General features: G+C 38.9%; 1 protein-coding gene across 3 annotated transcripts in view; it reads left to right on the forward strand.

The window, feature by feature from the left end:
• Window positions 1-25,278, forward strand: part of lrmda (leucine rich melanocyte differentiation associated) — a 329,523-nt gene that overhangs the window by 282,458 nt on the left and 21,787 nt on the right. For 2 of the 3 annotated variants that reach the window (XM_048204290.1, XM_048204292.1), the window contains one exon: window positions 5,431-5,518. The exons of the other annotated variant lie outside the window; for it this stretch is intronic. In XM_048204290.1, coding sequence (XP_048060247.1) covers window positions 5,431-5,518 — 88 coding nt within the window. The remainder of the gene's footprint in view (window positions 1-5,430; window positions 5,519-25,278) is intronic. 3 annotated transcript variants of the gene reach the window in all.

The raw sequence follows: 25,278 nt of genomic DNA on the forward strand, positions 1-25,278 counted from the left end.
TATGAAGGTCAAAAGCATTAAAGTGCTTCTTCAGTGATTGGCACACCGAACGTTTTCCCTCTCTCTGCGTGACATTTATACTGCGTATAATCACAGTCCGTGCTTCAAATATAATTGATAGGTCTGACCCATATACGATTCAAGTCTTTTTATGCAAGGCATATCATGTTTAAATAAACTTAATGAGAAAAAATAGAAAATCAATATCAGACCGACATTTCATTGACTTAAATACACACAAAGATGTTTGATTTCCCTCTGATCTTGGGCTCATCAGAAAAAAAAGTCTTGCACGAAAGACAAGGAAAGTTTCATACCCACAGAAAACATTTTTTTGTTCTTGTTACAGACCCAGAGAGAAAACATATCAAAAAACATTTTACTACATGTCTTTTGCAAGCACAAAAAGCTGAAATGGTGTCAAGAGAAAACAAAACAGAAAGCTTGTTTCTTCTAACAATTGCTTTAAGCTACAAAATCTCCTTGAATCCCAAGCCTCCCGTTACTGTCGAATTTCCACTCTCTTTCTCTCACTCGCTCTTAAAGGGAAAGCAGGCCCTTCTGTTGGGCCTGATAGGTTGTAGGCTGATGCTTAGCAACAACATTCCTGTGCCTTAAGTAGCAGTAAGCCCCTGGCTGAACTCTTTGAAGTGGCTGTCAGGCCACATTTATTTCGTTTTAGCACTTTGTCTACTTGTCCAGATATATAAGGAGATAAAAAAGCACTGGTGTTTACACTGATCTTTGCCTCTCTTTCTCTCTCCCTCTGTCTGTCTCACTCTATCTCTGTATATCTCTTTTGCGGCGCTGGTAATTAGATTGTAGCCCTGATCGGGCATCGCGAGGATGAGATGCGCTGCGAGTTGCGCTCGACGTCGCGCTCGACTCTTGATGTTTCGGCGAGGGATCTCTCCAGCTTTGGGGGTTCGCACCAAACCAAATCAGAGCGTTAACTGCATCTTAGCCACCCGTTCACCTCTTCCCACTCTCTGGAGTGGAGATTCGTTTGGAGTTGATAATCACAAATGGCTGGATTTTTCGTCATTTATTTGCGGGGGAGAAAAAAGGACATGCGAAAAGAAGAGGGAGCATGAGTATGATGTATAATCCAGGAGACGAGTCATATTTCACTGTGACATTTTCAGCAAGCAGTCCTCCCTTTGAGTGCGGAGCCCCTGTTGGGCTGAGAGCTGCTGTGGCTGTCTCTGTTAATGCCATTATTAGAGACTTTTTTCTTTCTCCAGCTTGTAAATTTCTGCTGCATTATCATAAAGTGTAGTGATTACTCAGTGTATAAAGACAATAATGATGTGAGCAGGCAGCATATGCCCAGGGCCTGGAGAACAAGAGCTCGGCGTGCTGAGATGAGAGGCCTATGCAAACCTGACGCTGCAGCGCCCCCATCTGACCAGTGCAGGAAATAATGCACACCGGTGTATGTGAGTGGGCGGCGAGAAAGCAAGCAAGAAAGAGAACGAACAAAAGAAAGAACTAATGAAAGGAAGGATCAATGAATGAGAGCTGAAGATGAACGCAGATTCGAGATTGGAAAATGTGTCTTGGCGTTTGACAGAAATCTCAGAAGGATGCACAGTTTGCAAAGATCTCCCAAAGTTACCGCACCATAGGGTCCAGATTTCTCTGAATCAGGGCTGCCAGATTTCAGCCATGATACTGGAGATATATATATATATATATCTGTGCATGAGTGAGGAGGTCTTCCGTCACCTCAGTGGCATAACTGCATCTGAAGATACTTTCTTCTAGACTCTAGATTGCATGCTCACTCTCTCTGTCAATCTTCAGCCTCTCTGTTCAGACTCATCATAGATGAGTCTCAATGGCCACCCGAGTAACCTTTGAAAATATGTGCAATATGTTTATCTCAGGCACTGCTGTATATATGGTAGCACTTCAGTATAGGGAACACGTATTCACTGTTAACTACAACTTTTGCCTCAATTAACCCCTAATTTACTGCTTTTTAATAGTAAGGTATTTTCTGTAGCGTTTCAATTTATGGATTAGGTATGATTTAGGGATGTAGAATAAGGCCAAGCAGAACAAGGCATTAATATGTGCTTTATAAGTACTAATAAACAACCAATATACTAGTAATTTGCTAGGTAATAAGCAACTATATATATATATATACATAGCGACGGCTTTGGCCGTTTTTTAAACAATTAAACTGCACTTAAATGTATGAATGTCATTGCATTGATCAAATCAGATAGAAATCAAAATTAATTTAAAGAAAAAAAAAATCAAACAGACATTTTCTGGTTGTCTTAAGTTAATGTGATGAATTACACCTGTGGTTAAACTGCCAGGTCACCTGTGTGTGTTTATACTAAAAAACCCTAAAAAGTAATTCAGATATGTTAGTTGTCATAGCTGTTCCATTGTTTGTTTGCAAATGGCACTTGCTTTGATGTTTTATCTAATGCAATAACATTTAGACCTTTTTTTAAAAAAACTGTCCAAATACTTATTTAGAGCCACTGAATTATCATTCATTACAGACGGGCAGATCTGAGCACACAAGTTGCCATTTATTTGATGGATAGTGATGCACATCTTTTAAAAGCAACTAAAAACAAAGTGCTTTGTGGAAGGAGAAGCTCTTAACTGCCTGTGCGTGCTCAAAGCTCCCAGACTGAATGAATTCAAAGGGCCCGGGGTGACCCCTTGGCTTGTGATTATGTTTGTGTAAAATCTTAAGGATGCCGATCAAAGCAAGGCTCTTGTCCGCCTGCCCTTTTTTTTGCCAAGAAAGGCCCAGATAACAGCTGGCATTCAAACAGAGTTTTCCTTTAACTTTTTTTTTTTTTCGCCGGGATTCCCATTATGAGCCAGGCCTCCTTTCTCATCTCGAGGATGGCTCATTGAATAAAGAGAAAGAGAGGAGTGGATGGGAGGGGAGGAAGTGGAGGGAGGGCTCTGATTAATCTTCTTCCAGGGTGGGGGTGTTTGATCAGCGGACTTGGCCCGGGAGGGGTGGGATGGTTAGGAGAGAGGGGGTATCTCTGATGTTGACAGCAGGCGACTTTTGCGCACGGCATGTGATTGACGTGCCTGGCCGCTGGGCCGGAGGGGGGGTGCTCTGTGTCCGGTGGGGCATAGCCGGCCCCTGTCTGTGGGTGGTGGTGTTAATAATGTGGCAACTGGGAAGATTAATTGTAGACAAGCAGCAGGATTACGAGCGGCTTTGTGGCCGGGACAGGGCTGTTTGGTGGGGAAGGCCTCTGATCTGTCAGGTCCAGAGGAAATTAGTCAGGGAGGACTGAAGTTGACACTACAAATGCTGCTTTAGGATATTAAAGCCAAATGGCCAGAGGAGATTGAAATGGTAACAAGGAAACTGCTGACATACTCGGAAACCCTGATGTAGCCGCACCCCACTGGATTTGTGTAATTAGGGTCATAATTAGTCATGTGATAACAACGAGGGGAAAAAGCGTAATAAGTTTTAAAAGGAAAGAGTTTACCCCGTTTTCTGTTGCTGGGCAACTGTAAACAGCCTGCAGATAGTTATGTTTTAGAATGTATTATTTTGATTATTCATATTTTTTGTTAAACATGGGTGTCTATCATAATTGTTGCTGTACTAACACTTCTTCAACTAAAGTCAGATTTTGCTTATTATGAATAATATAAATACATAAAATAAACACTTAATATCTATATTCAGCAAAAACGTGACAGTAAAGACATTTGCATTGTTACAAAATCAATAAATGAATAAAAAGTAAAAAAGGTAATTGCGACTTTTTATCTCACAATTGTTACATCTCGTAATTCTGAATTTTTTTTTCTCAGAATTGTGTGATGTAAAATAGCAATTGTGAGTTATAAAGTTAGAATTGTGTGTTATAAAGTCAGAATTTGCGAGTTGTAAAGTCAGAACTGTGAGATAAATTCGCAATTCTGAGAAAAAAGTCACTTTTTTTTCCTCAGAATTGGACTATAACTTGCCATTGCGAGTTTATATCTCACAATTCTGACTTCTTTTTTCAGAATTGTGTTTATAACATGCAATAACTCGCAATTCTGACTTTATTTCTCGCAATTTTGAGTTTGTCTCGCAATTCTAACGTATCTCACAATTCTGAATTTATTTCTCACAATTGTGTTTAAATCTCGCAGTTCTGACATTATAACTTGCGATTGAGAAAAGAAGTCAGAACTGTGAGATGTAAACTCAATTATGAGAAAAAGTGTCAGAATTGCAAGATAAAAAAAAACAAAAAAACAATTACCTTTTTTCTTTAGTGGCGGAAACAAGCTTCCATACAAATAAGTTATTCTAAATTGTAATATTTAAAAATATTAATATTTTTAATGCACTGATAATTAAATAAATGCAGCATTGGTGAGCATAGGAGACTTCTTTCAAAAACGTTCAAAAATTTGACCGACCCCCAACCTTTAAGCAGTATATGCATAATACATTCCCAGCGCTAAGCTGAGTGTTTTCAATGAATGGAAAAATAAAATAGGCCACCTCTACTCTGTTTATTTGTCATTTTGGCCCTCACAATGATTAAATGCTCTGAGAATTCCTGCCTGCAGAAAAGCAGAATATTTTCACAAAGGCATCAGATATCAACACATCATGATGTACTGTGTTTTTGGTCCTTGAAAGAAGACAAAGGAGGTAGAAAACAACACTTGTGACCTACCAGAAGCACACAGGCGATCTGTATTCTCTCCAGCTCTTCTCCTGTTCTGTCTATGCGGTGGCCTTTATGTGAATATATTTGTATTTTTAAGGTCGGCCAGTGAGAGATGAGTTTACTTAAACTCAGGTCTGGCCTTTGGAGAGCAGTAATTTCATGCCACCTGTTGGATTGTCAGCACACAACAGCGCGTGTGAGTGAGTGGCAGGTTGACCCGGGCCTGACCCGCGGGGCTCTTCATGGCTGAATGGTGGCTGGGGCCCTTCCCCTGGTGGCCCCCTCTCTTAAGCAGGCAGGGGACAGGTAATCAAAGCCAGGGGCCGTCCTCACCTTTCACTCCTCTCCCTGCAAAATAATGAAAGTTGCCCTCGTCCCCCTCGCCTGATAAAATAAGAACGCCGCTCCTAACATTTCCTCTCCTCGGCGCTGATAAAATTTATGGCATTTAGACAATCAGTCATGGCAGTGAAATCTCACCCGCATTCTTTCGTTGTCTCTCACCCCGCCGTGCCTTTCCATTCTCTCTCCCTTTTGTGTCATCAGTCTGGGAAAATATTCCAGATTGCTTGTGACAAATGAGCTCTTTTCATTTAACTCAATTAGGATCATTGCATACAGAAATCAATAACCAACATTTCTCCTGTCGGTGTTGGATAATGAATCGTCTGAGACGTTATAAATGTTCGCAGGTGTGTAAACTGAGCATGGTGAATTTATGTTTGTCCAAACTCTTTTTTTTTTTTTTAAGGACGCCGCCAGTGATCCGAGGCCCGAATCCGCCACGACGCTGTACACCCCGCTGCCACGAGGATCCAGAGATGCCCGAAACCACAAAGGTAGTGTTATTTAGACCAAAAAAAGTGTGAGAAGAACGCAGTCTCAGAAGACAGGTATCTAAACAAACGTACGGTAACAGAAGCTCTGCAGAAGAGATGGTTGTGATGTGTTGGACTCTATAAGAGGCTTTCATGCCAACCACATTTATCATGCTCTTTTGTCTGTGCAATGCAAAGCGCTGTTTTTATGTCACGGCCATGGCGGTGGTACTTTCATGCGAGGTCAGCTGTGTGCTTCTCAACCCCCCACCAAGGACAGATCTATTTCACAAAGGCTGACCTGCACCTCTCAAGTGATGTAGAGGAAAGCCCAGTGCTTTGTCAAAATCATGCTGCTTGAGAATAGTCCATTAAAAGGTGAACGGAGCTGACATATGAAATATTTTTTCTCCCTCTTAGATTTGGGCGAGCTGACACTCTCCATTTGTTATTTTTACGATACTGTACTGCAGCGTTAGATAACACAAGCCCTCATCTTCGTCCTTCGCCTCTTTTTATTCCTCTGCCTTTATCGCGCCATTTTTATTTATCTTGACTTATTGCCTATTCTATTTGCTTAATGCATCGGCTCTGACACTGTAACTCTTTACTAAAACTCACCTTTGGCTGTGCCATGAAAATGCTTTAATAGAATAGCCATGACACTAAAAGATGCAGTTCACCTCCAAGACACTGTCAGTGGAAATTGGGCATTGTGTTTAGATTGGCGATAATTCATAGGGTTTCTGTGTAATCGTAATGCAGTGCAAATATTACCTGCTCATATATTGTAGTTTATTTATTTATTTGTCTATATTTATTGTTTGTTTGATATTGTGCATCACCAATGCTCTTAAAGGAATAGTTTACCCACAAATGACTATTCTGTCATCATTTACTCACCTTCATGAAGATGTTTTTGTCCATACAATGAAAACAAAATTCAAACCAACACTGACTTTCAAACTGCTCTACTGAAAAAAAATATATATACTGATTTAGAATTACATAAATGATGAATTCTCATTTTTGGGTCAACTGTACCTTTAAGAAACACCTGAACATGATGCATGAACACATAAATTGAGACACTTTTAGTGTATCTGTTAATATATATAATCACACCAGATATATTTTTCAATATTAGCCAGACTTAGTTTGGATATTGACATATTTGCTGAAAGCAAGCAAGGAAGGAAGGAAGGAAGGGAGAGAGAGAGAGGGAGAGGAAGGAAGGAAGGAAGGAAGGAAGGAGGGAGGGAGGAAGGAAGAGAGGGAGGAAGAACAAAAAATGAAGGGAGGGAGAGAGGAAGAAGAAAAAATGAAGGAAGGAAGGAAGAGAGGAAGGAAGAAGAAAAAAATGAAGGAAGGGAGAGAGGAAGGAAGGAAGGAAGAAAGGGAGAGAGAGAGGGTGAGGAAGGAAGGAAGGGATGAAGGGAAGGAGGGAGGAAGGAAGGAAGGAGGGAGGGAGGCAGAGGGAGGGAGGAAGGAAGAGAGGGAGGAAGAAGAAAAAATGAAGGAAGGAAGGAAGAGAGGAAGGAAGAAGAAAAAAATGAAGGAAGGGAGAGAGGAAGGAAGGAAGGAAGAAAGGGAGAGAGAGAGGGTGAGGAAGGAAGGAAGGGATGAAGGGAAGGAGGGAGGAAGGAAGGAAGGAGGGAGGGAGGCAGAGGGAGGGAGGAAGGAAGAGAGGGAGGAAGAAGAAAAAATGAAGGAAGGAAGGAAGAGAGGAAGGAAGAAGAAAAAAATGAAGGAAGGGAGAGAGGAAGGAAGGAAGGAAGAAAGGGAGAGAGAGAGGGTGAGGAAGGAAGGAAGGGATGAAGGGAAGGAGGGAGGAAGGAAGGAAGGAGGGAGGGAGGCAGAGGGAGGGAGGAAGGAAGAGAGGGAGGAAGAACAAAAATGAAGGAAGGAAGGAAGAGAGGAAGGAAGAAGAAAAAAATGAAGGAAGGGAGAGAGGAAGGAAGGAAGGAAGAAAGGGAGAGAGAGAGGGTGAGGAAGGAAGGAAGGGATGAAGGGAAGGAGGGAGGAAGGAAGGAAGGAGGGAGGGAGGCAGAGGGAGGGAGGAAGGAAGAGAGGGAGGAAGAACAAAAAATGAAGGGAGGAAGGAAGGAGAAGGAAGGAAGGAAGGAAGGAAGAAGAAAAAAATGAAGGAAGGGAGAGAGGAAGGAAGGAAAAGGAAGGAAGGAAGGAAGGAAGGAAGAGAGGAAGGAAGAGATGGAGGAAGAAAAAAATTAAGGAAGGAAGGAAGGAAGGAAGGAAGGGAGGGAGAGAGGACAAATCATTGTCCATCAACCTGAGATTTAGGAAAGTCTATATTCAGTAGACACACAGTATAGGCAGATGTCTGGGATAATTTGAATCCTAACTGTGCTGCAGTCCATATTGTATATATTTTACAATATGTACAGTACAATATTATAGTTTTATGCAGTAGAATGGCTGAAATTAGGACATGCTTCCATAGGTAAAAGCCTAGTCCAGTCACGTTTGCTATATGTTACTTGCTGCCTTGCAGTGGCCGGCAGGAATAGCGGCATCTATGACAGCAGGCTGTCTCAAACAGGGACCTTCTCTACCTTTTCTCAATATTTTTACAATTGATGTCACCTGCGCCAGGCCCCCAGAGCCAAGGTGCCATGGGTAATTACAGCAGACAGAAGGTCTGAGGAGGGAAGAGGGGAGACTAGCTATATGCATGGCACGAGAGGTCTTGGCTTTGGGTTATAAGACCCTTGTCGGCTGTTTTGGGGGAAAATTGGGAAGTGGACAAACAGCGAGCAGACAGGAGAGGCTCAGAGGAGAGAAACGGAGGAGGGAAAAGCAGAAGCTAAGAAGGGAGGCTATGTGGCAGGCCCGGCGTGACACCGAAGAACCATGAGAGTCTGGAGATGGAGGGGGTGGAGAGCGTGGCCGCAGGAAGTAGCGCTGCTGTCAGCTCCCACCAGCTTTAAACCGGCCTGTCGCCTGAACCTAGCCCAAAGTTTCTTTCAAGAGACAAATGTCATCTTAAAGGAACAGTTCACCCAAAAAAATTATATACTCACCCTCTTGTCGTTCCAAACGTGTAAACTGTTCATTTTTAAAAAGGAAAGTTTTTGATGGCTCTGTCAAGCTCCACAAAGGCAAAGTTTAAAAGATATTGTTTTAAAAGTTAGCAAAGTTTAAAAGACAAAAAATAAATAAGTGAATAACAACTTTAATAATAATATATAATAGGGCTGCATTTAAATTAAAAAATAAATAAATAAATAAAAACTTATGGTTTAGTGCGATTGTCTAATCACAAAGGCTGTGATGCTCTGCATGTTTCAGAGTGAAGATCAGCACCAAGTGTGCCACACAAGTCCTGTCAAGTCAAGTCACCTTTATTTATATAGCGCTTTTTACAATGCAGATTGTGTCAAATCAGCATAACTGGTATATAATTTTTGGCTGCACAGCAGCTCTTAAAGAAAATGGTGTCATTGTCCAGCTTAAGTAAATTCAGTATCGATTCATTCCGATGTAAGTAACAATAGTTATTAATTTAGTTAATTTATCTATATCAGCACTGGAGTAAACAGTGATGTCATCATCCAGCTCAATTCAGTTTGCATACAATGGTGTCGATACAGGTAGATCAAAACATTGTTGAATATCAAATGTCAAGTGTCCCCAACTAAGCAAGCCAAAGACTTTTCCTGAAAAGTAAAGCCAAAATGTTTTGATCGCCCCCAGGTGGCTGGATCCAATATAGGTCATAAACCCCGCCCTCTCCATGTAATCTAATGGGAGGCGAGACAAACTAAACAATCAAATTACACTTCAAATAAATTTTTTCACACTGATGTAAGTTCAAGTGTTTGTTTTTTAAATAAGCTTGGCTCGCAGTAAATGCAGCACCACACAAACTCATTTCCACATCTGGGTTGATTATAACATGCATTTGGGAACGCAATATGCGCAAACTATCTTCCTAAACTTGTAATGAGAAGTGCTTATAAACCGACTCATTACCAGAAACTTTAAGGTGATTTTTCACCAAAATAAAACTTGATAGTTTAATGTTTAAAAAATTAAAAACAAATATTGTAAAATATATATATATATATATATATATATATATATATATATATATATATATATATATATATATATTTTTTTTTTTTTTTTTTTTTGCAGTTATACTGTAAAATAAATGATATATTTTCCTTAAATAATCAATTTTTACAGTGAAATATTACAATATTAATATTGCTTATTTAGAAGAATTTGTATTTTTATATTTTAATAATAATAATAATAATAATAATAATTATTATTATTATTATTATTTTATAGTCATATTAATATATAATCACAACATAATTGGCCAAATTGTGCAGCCCTACAAACAAGCAGAGCAAACAACACAGTTTTTTTTAAATCGTATTTGCCATTTTCAGCAGAAAAATCATTGTGCAGCCCTAATATACTCCATTTGTTTGACAAATGTAAATCTTTAGGTGAACTGTTGCTTTAAATATAAATCTCCACGTCTAAACCAAACGACATAAGATAATGTTTGTCTTTCCACAGGCGCAAATAAATACAAAAATAAAGTGGAGCCACAGCTCTCACTGCTGTCACATTCTAGATAGCCATATTAATAACAATCATTATGACAGGTCACACAACTGCCCTGGAACTTCATACATAATGGAAATGGAAAATATACAAATCCTTATGTACGTCTCTGGACATTTTAAGGCAGCGACCACCACTTTTGAATTCCCATCATTCATCTTCACCGTGGCGAGCAAACCAGAGGCCATCGAGGGTGAAACCGTACTCCTCCATCAGCCGCGCACGCACCGACTTTAAACGCTCCTATTCTGGGCCCTGCTCCAGCTGAGTTGACTGTATTTTAAATGGCACACAACTAAACCCTTGAGGCAGGCAGCCTTCAAAGAGAAAATCTTAACTGAAGACCCCCTAGGGACCATCCACTTTTTTTTTCTTTTTTTTTTACCGTCATTACGCCGTCGCTGATTTGCAGCCCCGAAACGGGACTGCATATGAAGAATAAATGACTTTACAGTTGTGGCACAACAAATAAACAAACATCTGGAACCGTTCAGAGGGCGCCATTAAAACAGTACATTTCTTGCCCAAAATGTGAAAATGATGACAAATGTGCTGTCACAGGGACTGGGAGAGGCCAGATGATGGAGCAGTGGGTGCTAAGCACTGACTTTTAGAGCTCAGCAGGACAGAGAGAGAATTACACCTGCTGTTTGTCTGCCTACCCTCCATTAACTTACATCTGGATAGCGTGCATCACTCAATTACCAAAGTCTGGATCTGCACCCACATTGTTTAGCTAAAATGCCATGTTTAACATACAGCCCTAGACAGAGATATTTATGCCAGCGATCCTGTGTAATTGAGATAAATTTGATTGGTGTTGGTGATGTGCTGTTGCTTGTCTTGTTTTACAGCCCAATGGATATGCAATAGCCCCAAGCTTTGCCTTTGGCAGAGTTGCCTCTTAATTATGGCCTGTCGAGCAGTTGTTCCTCTCTGCTGTTTTATAAGTATGAGATTGCATGTGTACAAACTGCATATAAGTGAATCCTGCAGGCCAGACTTGATGGTAAGCTTGTTCAGCCGCCATTCTCTTTTCCTACAGTGTGTGTCAATCTTTGAATACAACCTTAGCATTTGATATTGGAAAAGTGCTTGTACGTGCTCAATGAGATTCTAAAGGCTCTCTGGTGATGGTTTTAGCAGTGATGTTTTTCCCTTGACGAGTGTTATTCCTCAAACCAGCTCCAAACTTTGGCCCTGTCATGCATTATGCTGACATTGTGCTGGGGATTTTGGAAACTTGACTTATTGGCTGTTTTATTGGTATTTTTAGGAGACTGGTTATGACAGATGTTTTATAACCCTTTTTTATTCAGCAATGCAAATGTATGCACATAATTTGCAATATATATATATATATATATATATATATATATATATATATATATATATATATATACTGTGTCAAAAAAAAATCTTAATTATGTCATATATATATATATATATATATATATATATATATATATATATATATATATATATATATATGAATGAATGAATATAAATGTTCATATGTACATTGGTGTGTACATGAAATCCACTTTTTTTTTAAAAAAATAACTGATTTTAGTGTTTAGTAGTGTTTATACACAAAATGTAGAATTTATCAGTTATCAATCCTAACATGAAAAAAAAAATCAATTTATTAGTATCAACCAGAATTTTAATATTTACACGTCCCTATTAATTATGCATTAGAATTGACATTTCTCACATCTTGGATGGATTTTTTATTTTTTTTCCCCCTCTAAGATTGCCTTTTAGGCAACATAAATATGAGTCCTGTCTTTTAGAACATCACTGTAAAACCCAACGAGTTATGCTTACTCATTTCAATTGAGGAAACGTATTGCTTCAATTCATTTAAGTTTGGAATGCAAGAGTTATGAGTACTGTGAACTTATTTCGTTTGAGTTCACTAAAAGAATATATCCTAATATACAATTAAACTCCATTCAAATATTTGATGTTGCTGAAACTTCACTATAAAACCACTCAATTTAAAAACATTAACTTTACCCTCCTAAATTTACCTACTAGCTAGCTAGCTATATCACATGTGCTAGTATAGCAAGAGACTATTACACATTAGCAAGAGCAATTACTACTTTTAAACAAAGCAGTGTAGAGATAGTCTTGCTTTGGCCCATCCTCAACTTGGAAACCCTTTTAAATTCCATCATAACAACATTAAACCATAACAGATCTCCCTCTATAACAACATTTACCCTTCTTACAGAGTCTGAAGCAAAGCATGCTGAGGACTAGAAATCTGCTGTAACTGATTCAGTTTGAGTTCTGCTTAATATAATCACTAATTGAGTTCACATAACATTTTTCTATTAAGTTTCAGTAATATTTGAGTGAAATTAACAAATTTCATTTACTAAATTTGAATGATAGATTTTACAGTGAGGTTTGGCAGTGGGAGAACACTTAATGTCCTGAAGTCCTCAGAAGTTCAAAATGTTTAGGAACATATTGTGCCAATAACAAACCTTTTCTACAATCATAAATTTGTTCACCGTACGGTTATGTTTGTGCCTTAATGAGAAAGAATTGAATCTAAATCCATCTCTTAATTCTTGAAGAGAATGCTGTTTATTCCCTTACATAGTCCTTGGCCAAATGGCTGACATATGTTTTCAATAGATCTGAATGAGGGAGAACTGTCTTACAGATATTTTTGCTGCATGACAATGTTATGATCCAAGGAGTTTTCCAGCTCTGATGAGGTGTTTAGGATCTCTGTATAATGAGTTTAGGGTGTTTTGCGGCCATCTAAAGCCCCTTTATTAAACACACCTATAATTTCAGCTACAGCTAAGTAATGAGCTCCTATAAAACATGAATGGCCATCATGCAAGTTTATATTGACTTTCAGATTTACACCTCGGCTCTCCTCAGATCAGATGCCAAAACGTAATGGACGGAAAGTTGCGTGTTAAAAAAAAAAAGGTCAGTATGATATTGATTCGTATTATTCATTTGATGTAACTCCCATACATCTGCTTTGGATATCCTTGGTCTTCTACAGCCCTGATTAATAACTTGTAATGGCTTTCAATCTGTCTGTGGGAGACCACTGCCTTAAGTTGACTCCTACAGGCCTGTAGGTTTGTATAGGAGCTGCCAAGGGCTGTTTTTGGGCCTCTCTTTGTGAGGACTGCTTTTGTTTCCTTTGTCGGAGAGAGATGATATGATATGATTTCTCTCAAGAGGTTGCGGTGGGCCTCCCAGGACTGCTTTGGCACAGGAGCATGAATATCCATTAGTCTGGAGATGGAGATTAATGGAGGAAGACAGAGGAAGAGCCAGACCGTTCCAGCCATTCTTCACCGTCTATCAGAGCAAGAGAGAAAAGAACACAGAGATGGGATCGGATTCTTCCATGAGGCAGTCAGAGTCCTGTTTATCACCGAGTCTGGAACGCACCCCCTCTCTCTCTTTTTCTTTCCCCGGAGCGGGGTAGATTAAAACACCAGGACAGACTTAACTTCCCTGACAGTTTCAACTGCTGAACTCGGGCTTGGCATCCCGAACTGCTCTGAGATGGCTTCTCTGTCTTCAATGTCATTATCTCCATATGAGATGGCACTGCAGTCGTTGAATAATTCTGTTTGTGTTGAATTTGAGGATGTGTCATCAACACCATTGTTTTTTTGTTTTTTTTTTCTTTGTCTTTCCTTCTTCTTTTTTTTTCCTCTTATACTTGGCTGTTTGATGTAGTGGAATGAGTCTCTGAAGGCGCAGCTGAAATGCGGAGAAAGGTTTCAACATGACGCTGTCGAGATGGCGTTGTGTTTATTTTAATATCATTTAACATATTTGTTTGTACTTTGGTGCGATCATTGGAATATGAAAGCGAGAGATCATTTCTTTTTAATGATTCAAGTTAATAAGGCATGTTAATATCAAATGGTAGCTGTGCTCCTTGGGTTGCTCAAAGAAAAATGCTCTCAAAAGCCTGCTGTCGTGTTTATGAATTAACTCTCAATCTCTAATCTGATTGGCTGGTTCTGCTCAACTTCCGTGAGTGAAGGCACTCATAATTTTATCATTCCGTCTGGAAACTAGGAAGAACTAGTCACTGGATTTGCCAGGTTTTTTTTTTCTCTCTCTCTCTCTGTGTGTGTGGGTATATACACACACAAAAAAGCAGCACAACAGTTTTCAACATTGATAATGATAAGAAATGTTTCACGAGCAGCAAATCAGCATATTAGAATTATTTCTGAAGGATCATGTGACACTGAAGATGGAGTAATGGCTGATGAAAATTCAGCTTTGCATCACAGTAATAAATTACATTCCTAAATATGTTAAAATAGAAATATTGCTTTATTTTTTATCAAATAAATGACAGATAAATACACTGTAAAAAAGAATTGTTGGTTTATCTTAAAGTAAGTTACCTGGTTGCCTTAAAATTTTGAGTTCATTGAAATTTAAATTTTCGGTTAATACAATATAGGCGATTAGTTTAATCAACAGAATCTCAAAATATTATGTTACCTGAACCATAGTAATTATTGAAGTTGATTTGACAAAAGAAATCGTAAAAAAAGTAAGAGACTTTTGAAACTTTGAATTATAGTGTATGTTGATCAGTTCAGTTTTTTTAGTCTTCAAATAGGCTTCAAAACAGGCTTTTCTCTCCAAAATTCCATGATTTTCTCAAGTACCATGTGCAATGTTTCTCATATCACTGTACTACAGCATCACCACATTTATTTTCAAACGATCAAACATTTTTTAGCATTGTTTAAAAGTGCGATTCAGCATCTCAGTAACTCTCTGAGTTCTGTCTGAAAAACATATGGTTTTTCCAACCCAAATCCTTTAGCACTAGCCCACCAGCACTTTATTTACTGCTAAAACCGCTGTCATCACTTTACTGTCTTTAATCAGTACTGCTTTGCTTCATAAAATTACAGCACCGCGATGAAGCAGCCGCTCCCGGATGATCCATTAATACATACACAAAAGAAACACGTTAAGTGATACCTCAGGACGGAGAATGTGTCAGCATGATGGACAAGGACATGAATTCAAGCCAGCCTGCCCGGCCCACTCGCAATAACATACTTGTGGTAGTTGGGGCTTTGGTCTGCTTCCCAGTCATGCTGGACCATCTCATGAGACTGACAGCAAATTTATCATACAAATGGATACCCCATGCCTGCGTTCTAATCAGCTTTAAAAGTGATTGCTAATGCAGTCTAAGCATTATTCATATTTGTGCGTGATTTGTGATTTGAGTTTAGGACATCTGAGATGCAGGATACTATTTCCTGTGTGCTTTTAGTCCTGCCAAGAGTTTAGAGCAGGTTAGCGTGGCTTTCACAGTCTCGAACCACAGGACTTTATCATTGTAATTTATGAGGGAAGAGGCAGGCCATATGGTTTAGATATTTTTACGGCGGGATCGATGCGGGGTCCTCGAATTTCCCTTCTCTTGCTTAGGTTGATATGGATGGCTGTGTTCATGTCAGGGGGTTCCTCAACCCTCTCAGATGCTGAGACACAGAGTCCTGGCAGATGTTGAGCAACTTGTCTTTCTGATGGCGAAACTGATCTGTGCACAATGAGCTCTGATTGCATTATAATGATCATGTGACGGGCCAATGGAAAAGTTTATGAAGACAAATGCTGCTTGCAGGAAGAGAAAAACACACCGAAGAGTTATAATTCAAAACCGTGGAAGATACATGCTGGAACTATTTATTATTCATTATTATTCATAGCGAGGCCTTTTTTGGCAGCATTTGCTTTTGTTAGTGTGATTCAATATACAATCAATTTACAAATGATAGCAATTAATTTGGTGACAGCTTCCATTTATTCTGTTTTAATTATGTATCATGTGTTTTTCGGGATTATTAATCATCAGTGATAGATGAAAACATGTTATGAAAGCTGTCTGTCCATGCCTCTGCACAAATGGTGAAAATAAATGTTCTTAAATGCCATTCATACATACAGTTATTTGTATATACTACTGCTATGATAAGCATGAGAATGTAAAAAAAACAAAAAAAAAATTAATATGTTTGGGGGGACATAAAGTCAAACATGCCAAGCTGATACAACTGTCCTGATAACATAATAAAGAAAATGTCAATATCATTTATTCCAGTACTGGCAAAGCTGAATTTTCAGCAGCCATTACACCAGTCACCTGTTTGACTGTTTACCAGCCACGGAATTTGCCTTTGAATGCTGTGCGTTCTCCGTGGGCGTGGCCGCATTAGCGGATAATGAGATGACTCGCGAACGACTGACATATCTCCCTTTTCAAACGGATTACATAAACAGAGAACATTTGTTTTCAATTTGACTTACATTATTTAACAGTTATTTAAATGTCATTTCAACGTTTCTTTAGATATATGTCTTATGTTTGTGTGATTAGTATTCACTGCAGTTCATTTTCTGAGGACTACTTGTTTTGGTTTTTTTGTTGTTGTTTTTTTGGCATATTATTTGAATGAGGAATATTGTGATGTGTACGTTCCCGGTAGAAAACTCAAAACTACAAACTAAAGTGCTTATTGATGTAGAGATAACTCCTTTTGGAGTGGACTTTGTGCTTTGTAACTTTGCAGACTTTTTGCTCAAACAGCAACATTAGACACTAAAGAAAGTTGAAAATGTAAAAAGAATAATAGGTCCCCTTTAAGATAAACAAGTCTCTCACAATATAATATAATTCAGCGTTGCCATAGCAAAACCAATCCTTACCAACCCCAAACATTTGAACAGTAGTGTATATATATGTTTTTACTTTTGACTTTATTACACCACATGACATTTTTAGAGACATTAAACTTTTCTTGAAAATGATACAAGAGCTCCTTTATTGGGGAAACTCTGTCATTGACCCGTTAGCATGCAGAACAAAGCACAGTGATGATTTAATAAGCAATTTGAGACAACGACTGACACACAGTAACCTGTGACCCCCCGTGCCCCTCTTCGATCCACACGTATTCTTGGGATGAATTCATTGTGGTGGAAGGGACTGAACTCATGTGTCAGTTAGTGCAAGCTCCATTGGACTGTTGTCAAAACTGTGTTCTTGCTCCCTGGTGAATTTACTGATTTGTTGTCAACTGTACCTCAGCACACCATCACGAAACACCCCCACCCACGTCTGATGTCTGAACGCGGACTATTACGAGAGGATCAGCATAGCTCAAGTTAATGACCTAGCACATCGTTTATTCCATGTGAATGCTGGGAAACGGACAGTTAGCATTCACTGCCATGCAGCAGCCTCAGTGAGGGCGGATCATCTCTGTCAGAGACTCCAAGTACAAATTGATGAGAATTTGACATTTACTGCGGTTGATGGCTCGCTCGAAAGTGGAGCAGGACTTTTGGCCAAATTTAAGCAGGCACTTGAACTTAATGTCATAATTTATCAAAGTCAGTTGAGGTCAGGTACTTTGAGCCGTGCCGTTCACTCCTTCAGCATATTTAACGTTTCAGATCGAATAATTGTAGGGTCAGTCAAAATGCTTCTGAAAATAAACAGATAACTAGGTCAAACAAGGCCTCGCATCTCAGGCAACTTTTGAGTCTGTCAAAATGATTTGCCCATGAAGTCGAATGAAAGAGAGCAGGTTTCTCCGTCATATTAATGTAAGCGGACACATTGTTTTATTGTCATAATTTGATTGGGTGATCATTTCTGACATGTTGTGTCGCTGTAAGACTGTTGAGTTGACTGAGTCATAGAGGTCAGACGCTGAAATGAATTCCAGATTGCTGTCATTTGAATGAGTACTTTAGTAATTTCCCTAAGAAATCATGCCTCTTCAATCCTGCTACTGGTTTAACCACTCAACTTCAGGTCACCTAGCCAATGCAAGATGTCAGGATCAAGTTCTGCTGCTGTCGTACTCGGTTTGATGAATTCTCTGATCTCCCAAAGTCATTTAGTGGACTGTTATTTAGTGAACAAAATGGATTTGCACAAAGGATTTGGCTGTTTCGTGTTCTGTTGTAAACCTCACTGTAGCTTTTGCTAATGTGCTGCATTACACAATATCTGTTTCAGATTTAGTTATTTTGTTTCTAACCAGCTCACAATTGTGAATTTGGAATATAACTGCAGAGAGATGTTTTTAATTTAGAGCTTGGCCTTGTCGTGGACAACTGAAACTATTTGTAGTGCAAAATATATTTCTAAAGTTGTGTTATACTCCTCTTTTCTCATAAGTTTGCATACTCCTTGCAGAATCTGTACTGTATGTTATTTCAATTATTACATATTATTTAAGATTTAATCTCTTTTATTTAAAATGCTAAATACGCTAAATAACTTGCATATTCTGCAAGGACTAAGTAGACTTATAAGAAAACCGAGGCTGCTTTTATTTGATCAAAGTAATGTGAAATATTCTAATTTATATTACAATTTAAAATGACTGTTTTGTAATTCATTATATATAAAACTGTAATTTATTTCTGTGATGGTTAATCTGCATTTTCAGCATCATTACTCCAGTCGTCAATATCACATGGTCCTTCAGAAATCATTTTAACATGTTTATTTGGTGCTCAAGAAACATTTCTTATTATTATCAATGTTGAAAACCGTTGTGCTGCTCAATATTTTTTGATGAATAGAATGTTCAAAAGAAGACCAATTATTTGAAATTGAATTATAACAATGCAAAAATGTGTTTTTGATAAATAAAAGTATTAATTTCTTACTGACCCCAAACTTTTGAATGGTAGTATATGAGCTACTATACTCTAAAAAAAAATGCTGGGTTGGGTTCTTTTAACCCAATGATTAAAAGAATGATTGGGTTGAATGTTTGTCCAACTTGCTGGGTAGTTTTAAACTCAACTGTTGTTTAAAAATTAACATTTATTAATATGTTTAATAAATGAACATTTATTCATAAGTTTAATGAATAATAATTAAACAATAAACATTGATTAAATTGCTTATTAATAAATGTTCACATTTTGATTATTATTGTTGCCTCTAGTAATTATGTGTATGATTTTTAATTTCCAACCTATTTTGGGTTCATTTTAAGCCACCCATATAGTAATTTTTAAACAATAGTTGGGTTAAAAAAAAAAAAAAAAAAAAAAAAAAAAAAAACTGCCCAGAACATTGGGGAAACATTTAACTGGGTTAAAACAACCCAGTTGCTATGTTTGTCCATTTACAACCCAACTTGGGTTGTTTTTAGTTCACTTTCAAAAAATGAAATTTACTCACCCCCATGTCATCCAAGATGTTCATGTCTTTCTTTCTTCAGTTGAAAAGAAATGAAGGTTTTTGATGAAAACATTCCAGGATTATTCTCCTTATAGTGGACTTCAATGGACTCTAAACGGTTGAAGGTCAAAATGACAGTTTCAGTGCAGCTTCAAAGGGCTTTAAACGATACCGGACGAGGAATAAGGGTCTTATCTAGCGAAACGATCGGTCAATTTTCGAAAAAAAAAAATGTAAATGTATATGCTTTATATAAACAAATGATCACCTTGCACGTGCTGCCACCAAAACTGCACTTCCGTATTCCTACGCCTTCCCTATTCTACTTACGGAATGAACGCAGCACCAGTTACGTTTTTTTCCGTAAGTAGAATAGGGAAGGTGTAGGACATACAACGTAAGCTTTTTGAAGAATACGGAAGTGCGGTTTTGGCGGAGGCACGTGCAAGGCGATCATTTGTTTATATAAAGCATATACATTTACATTTTTTTTTCGAAAATGACCAATCGTTTCGCTAGATAAGACCCTTATTCCTCGTCTGGTATCGTTTAAAGCCCTTTGAAGCTGCACTGAAACTGTCATTTTGACCATCAACAGTGGAGTCCATTGAAGTCCACTATGTGGAGAATAATCCTGGAATGTTTTCATCAAAAACCTTCATTTCTTTTCCACTGAAGAAAGAAGGACATGGACATCTTGGATGACATGGGGGTGAGTAAATTATCAGGAAAAACGAATCCTTTAACCCAGCATTTTTTAGAGTGTACTATATTAATAATATTAATATCATTAATGTCAGTGTTAATATCAAGATATAATTTGTTGATGTATTTCATTTATTTTTCTTTATTTTAAACTACTCTAAAGAAGCCGCAGAATATAATATTTACACAGTATCCATTTCCACAAGTCAAAATAATAACTTAATTTACACAAGTGAACAGTTCACATGTCATTGGTTTTGTATATTGTGTGCTTCCACTGGCTGCTTGCAGTCTTTTGTGATAGTTGTGTATGATAAACGTCTTGTAGATTCTGCAAAGGCTGTGTAAACTTCTGAACAGAAGTGTATATGTGTGTCTCTTAGAGCTCAGATCTTCACAAATACTCTTAAAATACGCCTCTGCACTTGACACCATTAAGCCTCTGTTAACCAGCCTCCCCTGAGAGCAGCTTGAAATTGTACCACCTCCAGCAAACTAGTTTACCATTCAGCATCGCCTGAGATACAAGCGAAACACGGTTTGTTCTCAGGAAGCAAGAAGCAAATAAAAGACAAAAATGGCATGAAATAAAACACATCGGAATGAACACACATGTCCTGAAGTGCAATTCCTCCCTCAGCGAGGAAGCGAGCAAAGGCGTGTTCATATCCAGTGACCCGGCTGCCCCGTTCATGTTGTGACTCAGGGCGATACTTTGTGTTTATGCCTTAAAGTAGCCATAGCTTTTCCCCCAGAAAACTGGAAGTGCTACTCTCAGGATATTAAATCTAGTCCTGTAAAAGTAGCAGTCGGCTGGAGGACAATCAGAAATATCACCTCGGTTTTCACACACAGTCCTGTTTATCTGAATACGTTGTAATATATGGTGATGATGACCAGTGCGGAGGCTTGGCTGATATTAAGATAACCTTGGGGATGGGAAAGGGGGGCCAGAGAGCCACAAGCTCAGCTTCCAGAATCACTAACTAACAGTGACATTTGGGCAGTGCAACTGTTCAAGTCACTGCGCAAATCAGAACTGATATTTGCTGAACTTTAAGCTCTATTCAAGGTAGGGTTTTTTTTTTTTTTTTTTTTTTTTTTTTTTTTTTTTGGTCCAACATGAGCATGGCGCAGCTAATAGGTATTATTATGCTCCAATATCCCATGCGACGGGCAATCCCTTCTTTATCTAGCAGGATTTTTATGCCTTTACGATATAGATATATGAATGAATGACAGAGATTATGGTGCTGGACGTATATTGGATGATATCTGACTTCATTAGTTCTGATGCCCTTAAAAGGACATCCTGGCTTTCTTATATTTGGACAGCCGCCCCCTGTCCTTCCCTTCCTCTGCCCAGACTCACTCGTGCAGCCAAGCACATAATGCGCTTGGAGCCCGGTAACATGTACGATTATAATTAGCTTTGTCAGGTCCTAGCCCCTACAACCCCCATGCAGATAATATGATAATACGTCTTCATAACCGACTGACCTTACATGCTCAATATTTCTCCCCTTATGAAGATTACATGTCAATAAAGTAATTGAGTCTCGGGCTGTGTGGCAAGTGAAGATTTAGGTTATTGGACTTTTCGGGGGCAGTGATGTATGACCGTTATTATTCCACCTGTCAGGGGATGTGCAGGGTGCTGATGACGGTCCGAGGATGTCGAGGAGAGAGAATGAAACCGGGGGGAGACGTCCTCTTCGGCTTGAGTGTTACGTCGTTAATCACCCCCTCATCTTCTCCGCTCCGTTCCTCCTGCATCTGCAAACTGTATGTGTCTTATTAATTAGGAAGAGGAGACTTACAGTAAAGCCATCCATTAAAAGGGGGCAGAGAGGGCCTCGACAATCGCGTCTCATCATCGCTGGCCTGCCTTCGTATATCCAAACCTCATGAGATCATCCATTATAATTCCCCGGGATATTATTTTCTCTTTCTTCTCAAGTGTAAGGTCTCTGTCTGTAGGCCCCTGTCAGACGGGAGCGCTTTTGTAATTGCGACTCAAAGCCTTGCGTTGGATTTAGCCTCTGCTGTCAGTTTAATACTATTAGAGTCGTTGCAATCCCTATCATTACGTTCATGGGCTTCATTACTCATTTTTCAATTTTGGGTTTCAAAGCAGACTTTAGCTGTTGTGCAGTACTGTGAGGTCATTGAAATCCGCCCGAAATTCATCAGCACACTGGAAGATGCGTTACCTATTTATGTCATACACTTCAGTTGATTCATTTAAAACATGTAAATTCACATTCTGTTTCAAAGTTATATCAGTACCATATCGGTTATTGGCTACAATTAGAGATTATTTTTAATTTATTGGTATCCATTTTTCATACTGTACATTATAATGTTCTAATGCCTACAGTAAATTCATTGTCTGAATACTTGATTCTGATTGGCTGCAGGGTGTGCATACTGAATCCACTGGTAGTTCCAGTCAGTTAAGTTTCCATTCTGAATTAATGCACCGCCTTCATTTGAGCACTCACACAAACAGATACAAACACAAACTGTATCTGTTTGGCAAGGGACTTTTATCAATAAAGTAGCTTCACTATTGAAATATTTCTCAGCAATGAGGTGATAACGTCGCTGTTTTGTTAAGTAATTACCATCGGGTGGTTTTTCACCTTCACAATGCGCATTAAAATCATTCAATGCATACTTAAGGTGCGAAATTTGCAATTTAGCAATTCATGAAACACCGCTCACACAAAGGTTACTTTCAAACCAAGCAGCTTCCTGTTTTATTTAATGCAGCAAATTTGCGTGACCAACTTTAACCCGGTGTTAAATCTACGTGTGGAATTTTTTGGGGATACTTTTCGATTTCGATCGCACAGGTTCCTAATTAGATGACTGGCTTTCTAAAGTGAAATTTCACCTTGTAATGTAAATGTGACCGCACCTTAAGATATGGATTATCCTTCACTTGTAACTTTTGAAACTTGTATACAACATTAGTATCTGCTTATTAATAATAATTAATGTCTTAAAGGATTAGTTCACTTCAGAATTAAAATTTCCTGATAATTTACTCACCCCCATGTCAAAAAGAAATTAAGGTTTTTGAAGAAAACATTCCAGGATTTTTCTCCATATACTGGACTTCACTGGGGTTCAACGGTTTGAAGGTCCAAATTGCAGTTCAAATGCAGCTTCAAAGGGCTCTACACGATCCCAGCTGAGGGTCTTATCTAGTGAAATGATCAGTCATTTTCCTGAAAAAAATAAAAATTTATATACTTTTTTATCGACATATGCTCGTCTTGCACAGCTCTGTGATGTGCCATGCATTACGCAATCATGTTGGAAAGGTCACGCATGACGTCGGCGAAAGTACCGATTCAGTGTATACAAAGTGAACGTGCAAAGATTAAGTCAAGCACCCTTTACAAAAAAAAAAAAAAACGTAAAACAACGTCAGACAATTTTGAAGTTGGAGGAGAAAATGAGATGGAGTTTTTCGCCCTACCGCGGTACTTCTGTCATGCGTGACCTTTCCAACATGATTATGTAATGCGTGGCGCATCGCAGAGCAGTGCAAGACGAGGATTTGTGGTTAAAAAGTATATATATATATATTTTTTTTTTTAGAAAATGACCAATTGTTTCACTAGATTAGACCCTTATTCCTCGTCTGGGATCGCGTAGAGCCCTTTGAAGCTGCACTGAAACTGAAATTTGGACCCCAGTGAAGTCCACTATACGGAGACAAAAACTGGAATGTTTCCCTCAAAAACCTTAATTTCTTTTTCACTGAAGAAAGAAAGACATAAACATCTTGGATGACATGACGGAGAGTAAATTATCAGGAAATTTGAATTCTGAAGTGAACTAATCCTTTAATGCTTTCGGCACAAATTTTAATCTTTATTGTAGTATGGCGTACATTTTTGTTTCAAGGAGATCTGATCTTGATGATTTTACTGTAATAATAACTGTAGAAATGGTCTTTTGTCAGAAACTATCATAGTCATTGTTTTGTAAAGTGGATAGCTGCACTAACATTACATTAGAATAACCATTTCAAGAATGTCAGAAGCAAATTGCAGTGCAATCTGCCACGCTGAAGATCATCTGGCAGTTGGATACTCAGAAAGGGGCGGGAGGGCGGCACACAGTGTTAAAGGATATTTTACCGTGTCCGCTCGCATTAAGGTGGGAGATTGATCCTCTCCAGTCAGATGAAGCTCCGGTCTGACTGATGCCCCTTGCTGTCATAGTGACACCAGGCTCCAGGACACGAGCTGTGGGGCGAGAGGGGCACACCCAGCAGCCACCCAGAGCACGGGCCAGCAGCGGCTTGACTCAGCCCTTGTTCTTTTCCCTTCATGCCCCCTCTCCCCACTCTCTGTCAGGATGTCATGACAAATCACTGTACAACAGCGGGCTCCGCAGCCTCAGGTACCAGACCAACAGGCCTCAGACGCCATGCTGAAATGAATATAATAATGGGCTTCGAAAAATAGCACAAGGCTCTCAAACACAGGAAGAGAAGTGAGGCCGTGTGCGCGTGTGCTCTCTGCAGGGGGAAGTGGCGAGCAGACACATGTCCCACGGTGAGGCAGGTGCAGCTCGTCTCTTCTGTGGTTGAGGTGGCAACAGGGGCTGTCAGATTGGTATTGATATGTGTCACTCCGGGGAGTGTCAGGCGCTTTATTTAAGACAGCAAGAAGGCCATGTGTCTGTGTGGTAATTGACGGTTGGCTTCGGGAAAGATCAGGCTGTTTGTTGACCTGGCAGAGCAGCTGATGGGAGAGCTAGCATGGTGTATTGCTTTCATCCAAAATGGTTGTTTTCCCCTGTGCTGTAGGTTTTATAAAGTGAGTTAGTTTGATGGGCATACAGTATAAGCAGTGTAATTCCACACATAAAACATCACAAAAACATGCAAAACTGTGAGTGTAACTAAAGCCCAATTTTTACTACCATTTCAACGCTATACAGATATACATATTTAAAAAAAAAAAAAAACGTGTTTATTATTAAATGTTGATGTTAGGATACGATTTGTTTGTTGTCTCTCTCTTTGAGTGAAATGAACACTGTGATATGTTGACATGTCCATTCATTTCCATGGATTGGTGGCCGTATTATGTTTGACATTAATTCCAAATGGCATTCAGCAAGGAGCCGCACTGCTTACTGATGCATGAGGTCTGTCACATCCTTCATCATTACATTTAGCATCAACACACAACCACGT

This window comes from Megalobrama amblycephala, linkage group LG10 (genome assembly GCF_018812025.1).
Source record: "Megalobrama amblycephala isolate DHTTF-2021 linkage group LG10, ASM1881202v1, whole genome shotgun sequence".
Classification (NCBI taxonomy): domain Eukaryota; kingdom Metazoa; phylum Chordata; class Actinopteri; order Cypriniformes; family Xenocyprididae; genus Megalobrama; species Megalobrama amblycephala.